Below are 15,883 nucleotides of genomic sequence, written 5' to 3' on the forward strand. Positions count from 1 at the left end.
TTTCGGCCATCATGAACTGAGCCGCACAGCTTCCGCCGCAAACACTGCTCTCGCTTCCGCCGCAAACTCTGCTCTCCCGCTCTTGCAGCTCTAGCGAGCTTCCCGCCTCCGTGAAAGCTACAGAAGACAACCATTTACCGCCTTTTTTTGGCCATCTTGAACCGAACAGCTCTCCTACGTTTCGCGCCATTTTTCCAGGATTACCCGTGCAGGCGCCATAGCACGGCAAGCTTGGAGCCTGCTCAGATCTCCGCTGCAGTTTTGACCATTGTAAATACCTCGCGCATTATCCAGTAGTATGTGCAGTATCTGCAAAACTGGGCGAGGAAGTGACGACAGTGCGATTACTATACTGATGAGGATATGGACACAGACGTTCCTAGAAGCACGGCATGTGGTGATTGGGAGATCATGGTGGCATTGGGCCAGGTTCATGCCGTGGAATGCCGATTCTGGGCCTGGGAAACAAGCACAGACTGGTGGGACCGCATAGTGTTGCAGGTCTGGGATGATTCCCAGTGGCTGCGAAACTTTCGTTTGCGTAGGGCCACTTTCATGGAACTTTGTGACTTTATGTCCCCTGCCCTGAAGCGCAAAGACACCAAAATGAGAGCAGCCCTCACAGTTGAGAAGCGAGTGGTCATAGCACTGTGGAAGCTTGCAACGCCCAAAAGCTACCGGTCAGTCGGGAATCAGTTTGGAGTGGGCAAATCTACTGTAGGGGCTGCTGTGCTGCAAGTAGCCAACGCAATCATTGACCAGCTGCTATCAAGGGTAGTGACTTTGGGAAATGTGCAGACCATTGTGGATGGCTTTAATGCGCTGGGGTTCCCTAACTGCGGCGGGGCGATAGACGGAACGCATATCCCTATCTTGGCCCCGGCACACCAGGGCGGCCAGTACGTAAACCGCAAGGGGTACTTTTCCATGGTGCTGCAAGCACTGGTGGATCACAAGGGACGTTTCACCGACATCAACGTGGGATGGCCAGGAAAGGTGCATGACGCGCGCATCTTCAGGAACTCTGGTCTGTTTGAACAGCTGCAGGAAGGGACTTACTTCCCAGACCAGAAAATTACTGTTGGGGATGTTGAAATGCCTATAGTTATCCTCTGGGACCCAGCCTACCCCTCATGAAGCTGTACACAGGCACCCTGGACAGTAGTAAGGAGCAGTTCAACTATAGGCTGAGCAAGTGCAGAATGGTGGTAGAATGTGCTTTTGGACGTTTGAAAGTGTGCTGGCGAAGTTTACTGACTCAGTTAGATCTCAGCACAACCAATATTCCAATTGTAATTGCTGCTTGTTGTGTGCTCTACAATATCTGTGAGAGTAAGGGGGAGACGTTTATGGTGGGGTGGGAGGTTGAGGCAACTCGCCTGGAGGCCAATTTCGCACAGCCAGACAACAGGACGATTAGAAGAGCGCAGCAGGGCGCGCTGCGCATCAGAGAAGCTTTGAAAGCCAGTTTCATGACTGGCCAGGGTACGGTGTGACAGTTGTGTTTGTTGCTCTTGAAATTACCCGCCCCCTATATATATGAAAGGAAATAAAGTCAAAATTGTTTAAAAACTGTTCTTTATTATTTGTTGCACAACACATTGAGAGAAATCAGAAGGTAGACCGGGGGAGGGGAGGGTATTGGGTTAGGGGGGTGGAGGAGGAGGGAAGGACAAGTCCAGAAACCAAATCAAAAGTTAGCATATGCCAGCTTTCTGCTGCTTGGGCGATCCTCAAGGGTTGAGTGTGTGGGTCCTCGTAGCCTCCCCCCTCGTGTTCTTGGGCGTCTGGGTGAGGAGGCTATCGAACTTGGGGAGGAGGGAGGGCGGTTATACAGGGGCTGCAGCGACAGTCTGTGGTCTTGCTGCCTTTCCCGCATTAGATCCACCATACAGTGGGGCATGTCAGTTTGCTCCCCCATGAGCTTGACCACAGCATCCTGCCTGCTCTCATCGCGCGCATCCCTTCTCTCTTCGTGTTCCTGTAATGTTTTACGGGACTCCGCAATTGTTTGCCTCCACGTATTCAGCTGGGCCCCATCAGTGCGGGAGGACTGCATGAGCTCGGCGAACATGTCGTCCCGAGTTCGTTTTTTCCGCCTTCTAATCTGGACCAGCCTCTGGGATGGAGTAGATAGGGGCCACGGTGAAACATTTGCACCTGTGGGAGGAGAAAAAGGGAAGGTAGTATTTTAAAAGATACATTTCAGAGAACAAAGGGAACACTCCTTCTCAGTGAAACAGGCAATTCATAGTACACAGCACATGTTCTTTCTGTACAAGTTAGCATTTTGCCTCTTATACTGAAGTGCCTGCCACTTTGGTGCAAGTAAGCCATCACACACGGCCCAGCAACAGAATTCAGCTTGCTTGCAGCCTAGGGGCACGCGGGGTTCTGCTTCTTCTACATTCATTTCAATGCTTTCAAACTGCTGGGCCCCCTTTCCCATAGCAAGCAATGCCTGGTGGGTTTGCCATACAAAAGGAGGGCCTGCGAGCTCTCCGGGATGATCGCTTCACATAACACCACCACCACCACCCCCACACCCACTGTGTGGCTCCGATGAGGCTCTGAGCAGGGATGAGCCCTTTAAACTAAACGCGAACAGCCCAGCGCAGCTGGGTTTCCCCCCCGCCCTCCATCACGTGGCTCCGATCAGGCTCTCACTCACCAGAAGTACCTTCTCCAGGGTCATGGTCCGGGAGCCGGCGCCTTGGGAGTGGGGGGGATCTATTGGCTCCAGCGTTAAGAATAGTTCCTGGCTAGGGGGGGAAACGGATTCCCCACTTGCCGCCTGTGCACTGTCCTCCTCCTCCTCCTCCTCCTCTTCGTCCTCCAATGACTCTTCCTCCTCGCTCCGTGCAACTCCCCCCTTGCAGGTGTCCACGGACAGTGGTGGGGTAGTGGTGGCGTCACCCCCCATAATTGCATGCAGCTCACGGTAGAAGCGGAATGTATGGGGCTGTGACCCAGAGCGCCCGTTCGCCTCCCTGGCTTTTTGGTACACTTGCCTGAGCTCCTTGATTTTTGTACGACACTGCTCTGTGTCCCTGGAGTAGCCTCTTTCCGTCATGGCCCTGGAGACTTTAGCGTACGTATTTGCATTCCTTTTTTTGGAACGTAGTTCTGCCATAACAGATTCATCTCCCCAACATGCAATGAGATCCAGTACCTCCCGTTCGGACCATGCTGGAGCTCGTCTGCGAATCCGGGACTGCGTGATCTCTTGTGATGGTGGACTCTGTATGGTCGCCTGTGATGGTGGACTGTGCTGATGGTCACCTGTGCTGATGGTGACCAAACAGGAAATCAGGTTTCAGAGTAGCAGCCATGTTAGTCTGTATCCGCAAAAAGAACATGAGTACTTGTGGCACCTTAGAGACTAACAAATTTATTTGAGCATAAGCTTTCGTGGGCTACAGCCCACTTCTTTGGATGCATAGAATGCATGTTCCATTCTATCCATCCGAAGAAGTGGGCTGTAGCCCACGAAAGCTTATGCTCAAATAAACAGGAAATGAAATTCAAAAGTTCCCGGGGCTTTTCCTGCCCACCTGGCTAGTGCATCAGAGTTGAGAGTGTTGTCCAGAGCGGTCACAAGGGAGCATTCTGGGATAGCTCCCGGAGGCCAATAATGTCGAATTGTGTCCACAATACCTTTAACCCGGGATTGCGATCTCGATTTAAGCGCTACTTCACTTGCCGAGGTGGAGTACAGAAATCAGATTAAAGAGCCCTTTAAATCGAAAAAAACGGTTTGGTCGTGTGGCCGGAATCTTTTTTTTTTTTTCCGAATTAACTCAGCTAATTCCGAAATAACAGACTAGTGTAGACCAGGCCTAAGTTTTAGCTTTAAATAAGGTATTTTACATTCAGTGCCACATAGTGGGAGAACTAAAGTTCCACTTTCCTACATTTACAATATTTACACTATCACATTGTCTTTGAAATTGAGTATGTATCAGTCTGTTAAGTGTCTCTCAATCATACTGGTTTTCTAATTACACAACCTGAATATATAACAACTTGGTCTTCTGGCTGTCCATTAGCTGCAACAACTGGCTGTGGCTAGTTTGGAATCCTTGAGTCGTCTTCTTGTTGTTGTTCTGCATCTGCCATCTGTAGAGTTTGCTCTGTTGATTGTTCATTCTGAGGAACAAACTGTAGATGTTGATGGTTTCTGTTGCATTCTCCACTGTCAGGCTTGATTACATATGATCTGGACCCTGAATTTTTTTTCTTTACAACACCTGGAGTTGTCCTTCCTTTTTCTCCATCCAATTTGACATGAACATGGTCACCAGGTTATAGACCTGGCAGTTCTCTAAATGAGTGACATCTGTTGTAAAAGTGTTCATAAGTGCTTTAAGCATTTGCATCCGATTTGACTATTCTCTTCATGTCTGGTCACTTTGGAGATAGTAGTTCTGAATTGTCTTCCCATCAGGAATTGTGCTGGACTATATCCAGTAACTGCTATTGGTGTTGATCTGTAACTCAGAAGAGTGAGGACTAGATCTTCCTGCTGTAGGATTTTCTTGGCTGTCTGTACAACTGTCATAGCCTCTCCATTCACTTGTGGGTAATGTGGGCTGCTAGTAATATGATCAAAATCATATTTCAATTGGAATTATTTAAATTCTGCTGCAGTGAATTGTGATCCATTCTTCATCACTAGTTGTTCTGGAATACTGAAATGAGCAAAAGTGTACTTCAGTTTCTCGATAACACTGAGACATGTTATGTCTTTCAAGTATATTATTTCTATGTACCTGGAAAAATAGTCCACTATGGCCAGGAAATAATTAATTCTAAATTTGCATAAATCTGCAGCTTATCTCTTCCATGGTCTCTCTGGTAGGGATGCTTGTACACTGTATGGTTGAGAATTGTTTCTTAAGTTGATTTGTACTGGATCTCCTTTCAAATGTCCAATATCATCAAGTCGTCCATCAAGTTCTTCCACCTTTCTCACTAGGCCCACTATGGCTGCCACACTGCGGCTGAAAAAGTTGTTGGTCTTTGATCCTTTGCATATTTTTTGTCTGAATGCATATTTTTTGTCTTTGTACGTTGTTTCTGTGGTGAACTGGCCCAATGCAGTCCAAAATACCTCCAGGGCTAGTCAGAGCTGTGTCAGAGTTAAGCTCTGGGAGGGGTTGAAGGTGATTGTAAGTCACTTCCGAGATGACTATGACGTCAGCTCCTGAGTCAATTTTAAAGTCAATAGACTTTCCGTGAATAGTGAAAAAAAAAAACAGGAGTACTTGTGGCACCTTAGAGACTAACAAATTTATTTGAGCATAAGCTTTCGTGGGCTACAGCCCACTTCTTCAGATGCATAGAATGGAACACACAGAAAGAAGATATTTATACATACAGAGAACATGAAAAGGTGGAAGTAGTTATGCCAACTGTAAGAGGCCAATCAATTGAGATGAGCTATCATCAGCAGGAGAAAAAAAACGTTTGAAGTGATAATCAAGATGACCCATAGAAGGTGTGAGGAGAACTTAACATGGGGAAATTGATTCAATTAGTGTAATGACCCAACCATTCCCAGTCTCTGTTTAAACCTAAGTTAATTGTATCTAATTTGCATATTAATTCAAGTTCAGCAGTCTCTCTTTGGAGTCTTTGGAAACTGAATAGTCAGTTTCACTCTCCGGATGGGTTCTGTTTCATCACAAGTGATGGATCCCAGAAACAATGGCTCTTGGTTGTCTGTAATATGGATCAACTCCCTGACTGCTTTGGTGCGGCTAACAGCTGCAAAATGTCCATATTTCATACATGTATTACACCAGTGGTTCTCAAACTTTTGTAGTGGTGACCCCTTTCACATAGAAAGCCTCTGCATGTGACCCCCCCTCAATAAATTAAAAAACACTTTTTTATATATTTAACACCATTATAAATGCTGGAGGCAAAGCGGAACTTGGGGTGGAGGCTGACAGTTCGTGACCCCCCCAGGTATAACCTCGTGACCTCCTGAGGGGTCCAGACCCCCAGTTTGAGAACCCCTGTATTACACCATGTGCCTCTGGCTGGATATATATAAACTCTTTGGATATGGCTTTTACCGCACCTTATGCACGTAGGCTGGAATTTGTCCCTCTTAGACTATGGTGCAGCTGTGCTGCTGTAGAGCTTAAGTCAATGGGAGAGAGCTCTTCTATCGACTTAATTACTTCAGCCCCCACGAGCAGTGATAGCTATGTCGGTGGGAGAAGCTATCTCACTGACATAGCACTGTCCACACCAGTGCTTAGGTTGGTGTAACATACTTCGCTCGGGGGGGGGTGGCTTATTCACACCCCTGAGTGACATAATTTATACTGATGTAAGCTGTAGTGTGTACATAGCCTTAGCCTGGGAGTTTTCTCTCCTCACCTCAGGGGTTTTATGATATTAACTTTTAATGCCCAAGTGTCTGTTTACAGTTTCTAAGCTAGTTTCAGGTTTTTCAGGTATGTCAAGTTGCTCTAGGTTTTGCTGTTTCACCAGTTCAGACTGTTTTGCAATTTGAATAGCTGTGTGTAGGGTTAGATCTATTTTTAATTGGAGCTGCTGTAAAGGTTTTTGCCTGTTAACCCAATAGCGAGCCTGCCTCTAACATTTTCATGTTTCGCGTTCCCAAAATCACAGTTTTCAGCTACTGTATGCAGAGCTCTTATAAACGATTCAACATTTTCCTCTGGTTCTTGAATTCTCTGATGGAAACATGCTCTTTCTTAAACCAAATTTTAAAAGGATTTAAAGATATGCTCTGCTTGCTTTCGTATAGCATAAAATATAGATGATACCTGTACATCTCCAGTTTCTTTGTGCATCTTGGTAGCAATGCAAAATCTTGCAAAATATTGTTTCCAGTCTGTCCATTCTTAATGTTTGTCAAAGTTGAAGTTCTCTGGGGGCATTGAAGAGTGGCATGCTGATGAGATCCTACAACCTTTGTTGCTTTGTCCCTTCTGTTTGCAACCTTTGTTGCTGTTTTCCTTCTGTTTCTGTTCTCCGTTTACTTCTGACACCATGTCATGTTTTTCTGATATGGACTGGTCACAGAGCTTGTTTATACACACTGGATGTGTTCATCATGAGATCCTTTAATGGTCTGGCAGGTATGCCTAAGGTTTGCTTTAAACCAGGTGTTTATGCACAGTGCCCCCTAGTGGCAGAACAGTACAATACAGTTTAGCATTCCATTCCATTATCCTATTTTAAAACCTTCCTTAAAACTCTCTTCTGCTGTGAGTCCTACAGAAAACTTGGCAATGGTTAGGCTGCTGGTGTGCTGAGACCACAGCCTATCATACTGACTGATATTGTCTCATTGTTTCCTTGTACTCCCATCTGTCTGTCTGTATCCACCTGTTATACTCCCCTGTATGTCTCCATCTTGTAGTCTCTTGAATTAGATAAGTTCACAGAGGATAGGTCCATCAATGGCCATTAGCGAAAATGATCAAGGATGCAACCCCATGCTCTGGGTGTCCTAAGCCTCCAACTGCCAGAAGGTGGGAGTGGATGACAGGGGATGGATCACTCTGTAATTGCCCTATTCTGTTCATTCACTCTGAAGTATCTGGCATTGGCCACTGTCAGAAGACAGGATACTGGTCAAATGGACCATTGGTCTGACTCAGTATGGCTGTGCTTATGTTCTTGTTTTATATTGAGGTTGTCAGCTCTCTGGAGCAGGAACTGTCTCTTAGTTCTGTGTTTTTACAGCGCCTAGCACAGGTCCTGCTGAGGTCCTGGTCCATGATTGGGCCTCCTTGGTGCTACAATACTACTACTAGTAGTAGTAATAATAATAATTAATAGGCAGAGATGCCTTAGCCTTGATTCAGCAGGACTCTGGTGTAACTGGGTGCACAGCTACATCATTAGCTTCTGGGAGTGGTGATGACGTGTGGGTGATTTGCAGTGAAGGATTTGTGTGATGGGGACACCTGTCCTGCCGGGAACTGGGCTGAGGCCCAGCAACTCGTTGTGGTGCTGTAATGTATTTCACACCCGTTGCCATGGATCGGTGACTCAGCTCAGGCTGCTGTTGAGTGGTGACATATTTCACACCACCCTGACTGTGTGGTGACATATTTCACATGGGGCACAGAGAAGAGGTGACATTCAAACTCCTGGTCTCGTTTTCCCCAGCTTTCCCCATATTTTGCACTGTAGGGCTATGAGCCAATGACTTATTTCATGTCATGTGGGCAACACGTGCTGATATATTTCATACTGTAGTGCCATAGGTCAGTGACTTATTTTACACACCCCCGATGCTGTGTGGTGACATATTTCATGCTGTGGTGCCATGGCCCAGTGGTTTATTTTACACCATGTTAATGCTGCAAGGCACATACATAGTCTGTGTTGCTTGCAGGTCTGTGTGTCGGTGACTTATTTCATCCCAGGTGGGCACCATGCCAACAGGATGTTATCACATATTTCGCTCCACATTATCCCCAACAGCTCCCCCTCCGCCCTAAAACTCCATTGTGTAGGGACGGGGAGGGAGACTAAAGTGTGTGTTCATGTGAGAGAAAGAAAAGTAGTCCTCTGATCACATGACCCAGGTAACATGGCGCTACCCTTGGAGGGCTCAGGCACCCGTGGTGAGCCAGACTTCCGGTATGGAGCGGAAGTAGCTGGTGGGGGCGTGTTGGGAGTAGGAGGCGAGACGCCGGTTCCGGGGCTTCCCCGGTGAGTGAAGGAGAGGCGGCCCCTCCCTGCTCAGGTGGGGGAGGGGGAGTGCCCCCCGGGGCAGCAGAGGAGAACGGGGCTGTGGTGCTGGCAGGAGGCTGGGGAGCAGCGAGGTGGCAGTTAGCAGATGCATTTTGGGGGAGCGGTGTCGACCTAGCAGAGGGCAAAGGGGGGAGGAGAGGAGAGGGCTCGCGAAGGCTGGCCTGGCTCTGAGCCTGTAGCCCCATGTTGCGGTTCACTTGACACCGGAGGGGAGGGGTTGTGAGGCGACAAATCTCCCACCCCTTGCAAAGGTCCCCAGGCCGTGCTAACAGCTCCGTAGTGCTATCCATTTGCAGAGTGGTGACTGGGTGAACCCCGGGGAATCAGCTGGGCAGTTTAAGAACCTTTGGAGCCAGGGAAAACTTCCCCCACTCCCGGCCAAAGCTCTTAAGGCTGAATTTTGTTTTTGTTTTTTTCCCCCTTTTACCATATGGGCTGGAACCTTTCTCAACCAATCGCGTTGCTTCTCATTGCCCTGCCTCTGTTTTTAAAAAACGATAATACTAGGCACATATCAACACTTGAAGGGCTTTACTAACACTAATCCTTCATTATACACAACCCAGGTCCTGGTTTTCAGGAGTGAGTGCTGTTGTGAAGGAAGCTGAGAGAGGCTAGTTATTTTTTTAGAGTCACAGGTTAACTCCAGACCTGTGGTTACTTGAAAGATCATATGTTCGGCTATAGGCATCTGTTAATTGGGGGCTGCCATATTTGAGACACATGATAACGTGGATACTGAAGTTGTCTCTGTGTCCCACCACCAAGAGGCAGCTTTCCTCGCTTTGCTCCTTGGCCCTTGAACTGAGGCTCCTAATAAAAGTGGTGGTGTTTTTGTGGCTGCCTGTCCAGTGGGAGTGGGGCTGAGAATTACATTGTATCTTGTGGGGCCACTGAATGACTGTCAGATGGAAAACAGTTTGACACCGGCCACTGCCAGAGAGACAGGATACTGGACTAGATGGAGCTTGGATCTGGTCCAGTCTGGCAGTAACTGTATTCCTATATTCAGCCACTCCTGACCTGGGTCATATTTGAAATCGGTGTGCTAAAGGTGGAATAATCTGAGACAGTTTGTCTCTCTCCCCCTGCCTCCACCCCTCGCTCCTAGAGACAGACTGGAGGTCGTAAGCTAAAGGTGAATGGCTTCATACCCCATTCCTGCTCTTCTGAGCCATCCTTGCTCCACCACTCTATTGTGTTTCTTATGTTGGAAACCATCCCTGTTGTATACCAGCATCTGCAACCAGACAGTGGTATCGCCCTTGCTTCTAGCAATGCAGTATGATCTGCCCTCTTCCTGGAGTAGAGAGAGGCTAAACAACCCCTCATCCTTGCTTGTTTGTGCTGTTTCTCACTGGAAGAATTGCATCCTCAAGCATGTCCTGAGCCTAGTCTGCTACTGGCCAATGAGCAAGGAGATGTGCTGTGACTCGTCCACCCACAGGGCATGTTATGCCTTGGTAACTTTTCCTAACACCTGAAGCCACCTGCCTTGCCAAACTCTTCAGCAACTGTGTCTAGGCTGGAGGCAGTGAGCTGGGCGGAGTAGGGAGGCTAGCCCCAGCAGCTGAGCCAGGTCTCCTTGGGGCAGGGGATCTGCCTGGCACAAAACGTGGCCCCAAACTCTGTCCTAGTCTTGGAGGGGGACGGACTCTCTCTTGCTGCTTCCTGATCATATGAGGCAAAGATGGCGCCACCATGCGGCTTCAGCAGGAATGGGTGGGGGGACCCCGATCAAATGATTGCACGATGGTCCCGCCGTCACTGGAGCAGTGTTTTTCCCTCCTCCACCCCTTAGTTTTCTGCAAGAGTGATGGCTATCACGTGTCCCAAATATGGCGGCGCCCTAATCGCTTCTACCCCTGGAGCTGGACTTCCGGGGGTGGCCGGAAGTGAGCGCCGCCATCTTGTTTCTGTGGTTTTGGAGGAACAGTTGGCCTCCATCGGGAGCTGCGCTGTTTTGGTCCTCCTGGCCCTTCCACCCTCCTCCGCGGTGAGTCCCAGGCCAACGGGGCGGAAAGGAGCCGGAGGGATCATGGTCCCGCCGCAGCTCGCGCGTGCCGGATGGGTGGGCTGGTTTGTGCTCAGTGCGCATGCGGGGATGGTATCATCGGGAAACACGGGGGGCGAGATCGCTGAGATGGGCGGTACCATTGGGTGACGTTGGGGAGCACGGTGGATTGAGGAGAGGCAGAGGCCCTTGGCCCTACGGGGACCCCGAGGGGCTTGGTCACAAGGCTAAGGGTTTCCTGCCTGTCCCTCAAGATCACAGCCCCCTGTTTCGAGCCACGCCCCCTTCCCTGCCCAGGGCACCAGGCTCCTCCGCTGTAGCCCCGTTCCTGTCCCACTGGAGGTGTTGAGTTCACTACAGGTGGCGAAGGCGTCTGAGATCCTGCCTGTCTTGTCCATTTCTCTAGCACCCATCGCAGTGCTGAGTTTTCCCCAGTGGAGGAGGTGCAGATTGTGTGTCTGGGCTGCAGGCTGCCAAAGCTAAGCAGCTACGGGTTTACTACGGGTTTCACTCTAGTTCCTAGCCCGCATAGGCCATCCACTTCCATACGCAACTGTGAAAATAGCCGCAGGATTCCCAGTCCAGCTTTGTTCTGTCAACCCCTGGAGAGCTTGGTATTAGGGCTATCGAGCAATTAAAAACATTAATTGTGGCTAATCGCACGATTAATCGTGCTGTTAAACAATAGAATACCATTTATTTTAAATATTTTTGGATGTTTACTACATTTTCAAATATATTTCAATTACAACACAGAATACAAGGTGTACAGTGCTCACTTTATATTTTTATTACAAATATTTGCACTGTAAAAAACAAAAAAACATTGTATTTTTCAATTCACCTCATATAAGTATTGTAGTGCAATCTCTTTATCATGAAAGTTGAAATTATAAATATAGAATTATGTAAAAAACTGCACTCTAAAACAAAACAGTGTAAAACTTTAGAGCCCATAAGTCCAATCAGTCCTACTTCTTTTGTTCAGCCAATCACTCAGACAAACAAGGTTGGTTACAATTTGCAGGAGATAATGCTGCCTGCTTCTTATTTACAGTGTCACCTGAAAGTGAGAACAGGCGTTCGCATGGCGCTGTTGTAGCTGGCGTTGCAAAATATTTACGTGCCTGATGCGCTAAAGATTCATATGTCCCTTCATGCTTCAACCAACATTGCAGAGGACAAGCTTCCATGCTGATGATGGGTTCTGCTTGATAACGATCCGAAGCAGTGCGGACTGATGCATGTTAATTTTCATCATCTGAGTCAGATGCCACCAGTAGAAGGTTGATTTTTTTTATTTTTATTTTTTTGGTGGTTTGGGTTCTGTAGTTTCCGCATCAGAGTGTTGCTCTTTTAAGACTGCTAAAAGCATGCTCCACACCTTGTCCCTCTCAGATTTTGGATGGCACTTCAGATTCTTAAACCTTGGGTCGAGTGCTGTAGCTATTTTTAGAAATCTCACTTCGATACCTTCTTTGCATTTTGTCAAATCTGCTGTACAAGTGTTCTTAAAACGAACACGTGCTGGGTCATCATCTGAGACTGCTATAACATGAAATCTATGCAGAATGCAGGTAAAACAGAGCAGGAGACATACTATTCTCCCCCCAAGGAGTACAGTCACAAATTTAATTAATTCATAATTTTTTTAAAGAGCATGGAAGCATGTCCTCTGGAATGGTGGCTGAAGCATGGAAGGGGCATACCTTGCAGTGCCGGCTACAAAAGTGCCATGCGAACGCCTGTTCTCGCTTTCAGGTGACATTGTAAATAAGAAGCAGGCAGCAGTATCTCCCATCAGTGTAAACAAACTTGTTTGTCTTAGCGATTGGCAGAAAAAGAAGTAGGATTGAGTGGACTTGTAGGCTCTAAAGTTTTACACTGTTTTGTTTTAGAGTGCGGTTATGTAACCAAAAAAAATCTGCATTTGTAAGTTACACTTTCACGATAAAGAGATTGCACTTCAGTACTTGTATGAGGTAAATTGAAAAATACTATTTCTTTTATAATTTTTACAGTGCATATATTTGTAATCAAAAATACTATAAAGTGAGCACTGTGCACTTTGTATTCTGTGTTGTAATTGAAATCAATATTGAAAATGTAAAAAAAATCCAAAAATATTTAATAAATTTAAATTGGTATTCTATTGGTATAAGTGCAATTAATTGCAATTAATTTTTTTTTGAGTTAATCGCGTGAGTTAACTGCGATTGACAGCCCTACTTGGTATCACTATGATAGCTTGAACGTAAGGCGGAAGTAACTCTTCTCCCCTCTGTCTCTCAGTTGAGTTTGCGTGGGTGATTCCTGAGAGCATTGCAGGCTGGAAGTGCAACCTCCTGCCATGGTGAAGATCTTCGTGGGAGGAGTCTCCCCTTCTGTCACAGTGGATGAGCTGAAGAAGCTCTTCGAGCAGTATGGACAGGTGAACGAGTGCGACATCCTGAAGAACTTCGCCTTTGTGCACATGGAGAAGGAGGACGAGGCCCACAAGGCCATCAGCGAGCTGCACAAGCAGGAGTTCTACGGGGCCCACCTGACGGTAGAGTACGCCACCTCCAAGATTCGTAACGCCACCAAGATCTATGTGGGCAATGTCTCCAGCAAGGCCACTACAGCCCAGATCAAGGAACTCTTTGAGAAGTTTGGCAAGGTGGTGGAGTGTGACATTGTGAAGAACTACGCCTTTGTCCACATGGCCAAGGAGAGGGAAGCCATGGATGCCATCTTGAACCTCAACGACATGCCTCTGGAGGACCAGAAGATCTTTGTAACACTGTCCAAGAGCAACAACTCGCTCAAGACAACCAAGGGGACCTCTGTGCCACCTCCACCACCTGCACTGCCCAGTTACTACTTCCCCAGGGGGCGCATCCCCCCGCCACCGCCTCCATACACCCCATATGCACCCAGATCTTGGTATGACCGGGAATATTATGACCGCTATGCTTATGAGCTCTACGACCGGGCGATGACTGCCAGGACAGCATACGAGAGGGTTCTGCCACCTCCGCCCTCTACCCCCACCGCCTACAGAGAGAGGAGCCCTGTGGGCAGGCGGACGACCGCTGCGGTGGCCCAGTATACTGATCCCTATGCTGCCGCGGCTGCCGCCCAGACATACAGTCAAGTGTACAACCAAACGGGTTATGCAGCAGTGGCGGCTGCAGCCGCAGCAGCCGCTACCTACTCTCAGTACAGCATGGGTGCCACCTACAGTGCAGGAGAGTACTATGAGAAATACAGCAACGGCTATGCCACTCAATATGCCCAGACGTACTAATCTTACTGTGCTCATAGTAGTAAGTGACCAGAGATCTTAGCTTCGGTGGGAGGCAGAGGCGTGGGGTGGAGAGTAACTAGCCCTAGAACTCCTTATTGGCACAGTTTTTTATGGGGTAAGGGAGTGCCACTCCTTCCTAAAGTAGCTCTCTGATGCCATCCACAGTGGATGGAGGTTACCATGCCTCCTGGAAGGCAGTAAATAGGCTCCTATGAACTAGACAACCTTTTATGTGTGTGTGTTTTTATATATATATATATATATATAAAAATATATATAAAGATAGCCTAGATTTCCTTTGAAGGTCAAGTAGCGCTGGCGAGAAGTGAGTTTGCCTCCCTCCCTCCCCGTTAAGAAATTAACCTGCTTTCTTTTTCCTTCAGTCGTCTCATGCTCCCACTTTCCAAGGTTTGTTAGGTTGCATCTTTTCTCTACCTTCCCCCCTCATCCCCTTTCCCTCCTGGTTTCCTTTCCTTACGTTCTGTTTTGGTTTGGTTCAGTCGCTAAGAAAATAATCCCAGTTTGGAAGATCAGTCGCCCGACGAACTGGCCCCCTGCAAGCCTGCACTGACAGCCAAGGCGATTCTGCTCGTAATTCAGAGCTGATCCTTTCTTGATTCCCCTCCCCTCTCATCAGTTTTAACCGTTGTAACTTGCAGTGCTCTTTTTCTTTTTGCTGGCTAATTCCTTGGCGCGGTCTTCCCGTGCTGTGCATGCGGAGTGGAGTTTTGAAATGTGTGTCTCTAGATCCGTAGCTAGGACCAGATTGGAGGGGGGGGGTGCCTTGTTCTGTTTCTGTACCTCAGTATTATAAAAGGAAGTGGATTTTTTGGTGCATCCAAAGTCCGTCCGTGTCACGGCTTCTTTTTCCCTTTTTGTTTTTTACATTGATGATTAAACAGCTTGTACAGAACTTCCCGGCGTCTCGTCGTCAAATCAGCTGCTGCGTCGCTTTAACTGTGCCCAAACCTCCGTGCGGCTCTTCTTTCTCTGCCTCTCTCCTCTGTGCCTAGCGAACGGCAAAACTGACACCCCGATTTCGCTTGACCGTATCGCGCTGCCTGTTCCGCCGCGGTTGCCTCAGTTAACGGAGTGACCCTCTTCCCTTCCCATCTCCCTGTGCCCTCCCCACGGCGAGCACCTTGTTAGCAACCCCACAGGCTGCCTGGGTTTCCCTCCTGCCTTCTGGCCACAGCATTCCTCTGCTCTAACTCAGCCAGGGCATCTGTAACTCTGACCTGTTGCAAGCCCCTTATCTGCTATTCCTGTTGTTGAGGCCAACTTCCCCCCTCCCTCCCCCACCCCCATACACATTTGTTTAGACCTCACTTGTCAGGTATCTAACATTTTAACCCTTTCTCCCCCCCCATTGATTTTTTTTCTCCATACACAGCCCGGTGCTCGGAGGCGTAAGGGGGAAAGGGATCTCGGCTGCAAAGGTGCAGGCAGAGCTGATTCAAGACAGCGCAATGCCTTTAACCACCACCCTGCTGAAGGAAGCGTGAAGCCTCCACTACAAGCTTGAGTGAATATACCACTCCCCTTGTCCCCTACCTGCGCTTCTTCCTCTTCTGGTGCTCTCGGGTTAGCTATTTGGCAGTCCAGAGGGCACCCTCTGGTGAGAGTGCAAGGCTAGCAGGACTCATGGGTTCTATTCCCAGCAACTCCCTTCCCCTCCCTGTGCCTCGGTTTCCCCACAGCAGAGATTGCGTTGAAATCTTTGGGTAAGCACTGTATGTGCAAAGAGATCTTGGTTTCTTGCTGGGGATGCTGCCTCCATCCATCTAAAGCGCTCCACCTCCCCCCCTCCCCTCCCCTTTATGATGTCC

At 48.1% G+C, this 15,883-nt stretch overlaps 1 protein-coding gene across 1 annotated transcript; it reads left to right on the forward strand.

Moving 5' to 3' along the window:
* The first annotated feature begins 10,673 nt into the window (after nucleotides 1-10,673).
* LOC135881312 (RNA-binding protein 4-like) lies at nucleotides 10,674-15,594 on the forward strand. Its single transcript, XM_065407935.1, has 2 exons — nucleotides 10,674-10,747; nucleotides 13,058-15,594. The coding sequence occupies exon 2, from the start codon at nucleotides 13,116-13,118 to the stop codon at nucleotides 14,052-14,054; it is 939 nt and encodes a 312-aa protein (XP_065264007.1). The 5' UTR covers nucleotides 10,674-10,747; nucleotides 13,058-13,115; the 3' UTR covers nucleotides 14,055-15,594.
* Nucleotides 15,595-15,883: the final 289 nt, after the last annotated feature.

This window comes from Emys orbicularis, chromosome 7 (assembly GCF_028017835.1).
Source record: "Emys orbicularis isolate rEmyOrb1 chromosome 7, rEmyOrb1.hap1, whole genome shotgun sequence".
NCBI classification, from domain to species: domain Eukaryota; kingdom Metazoa; phylum Chordata; order Testudines; family Emydidae; genus Emys; species Emys orbicularis.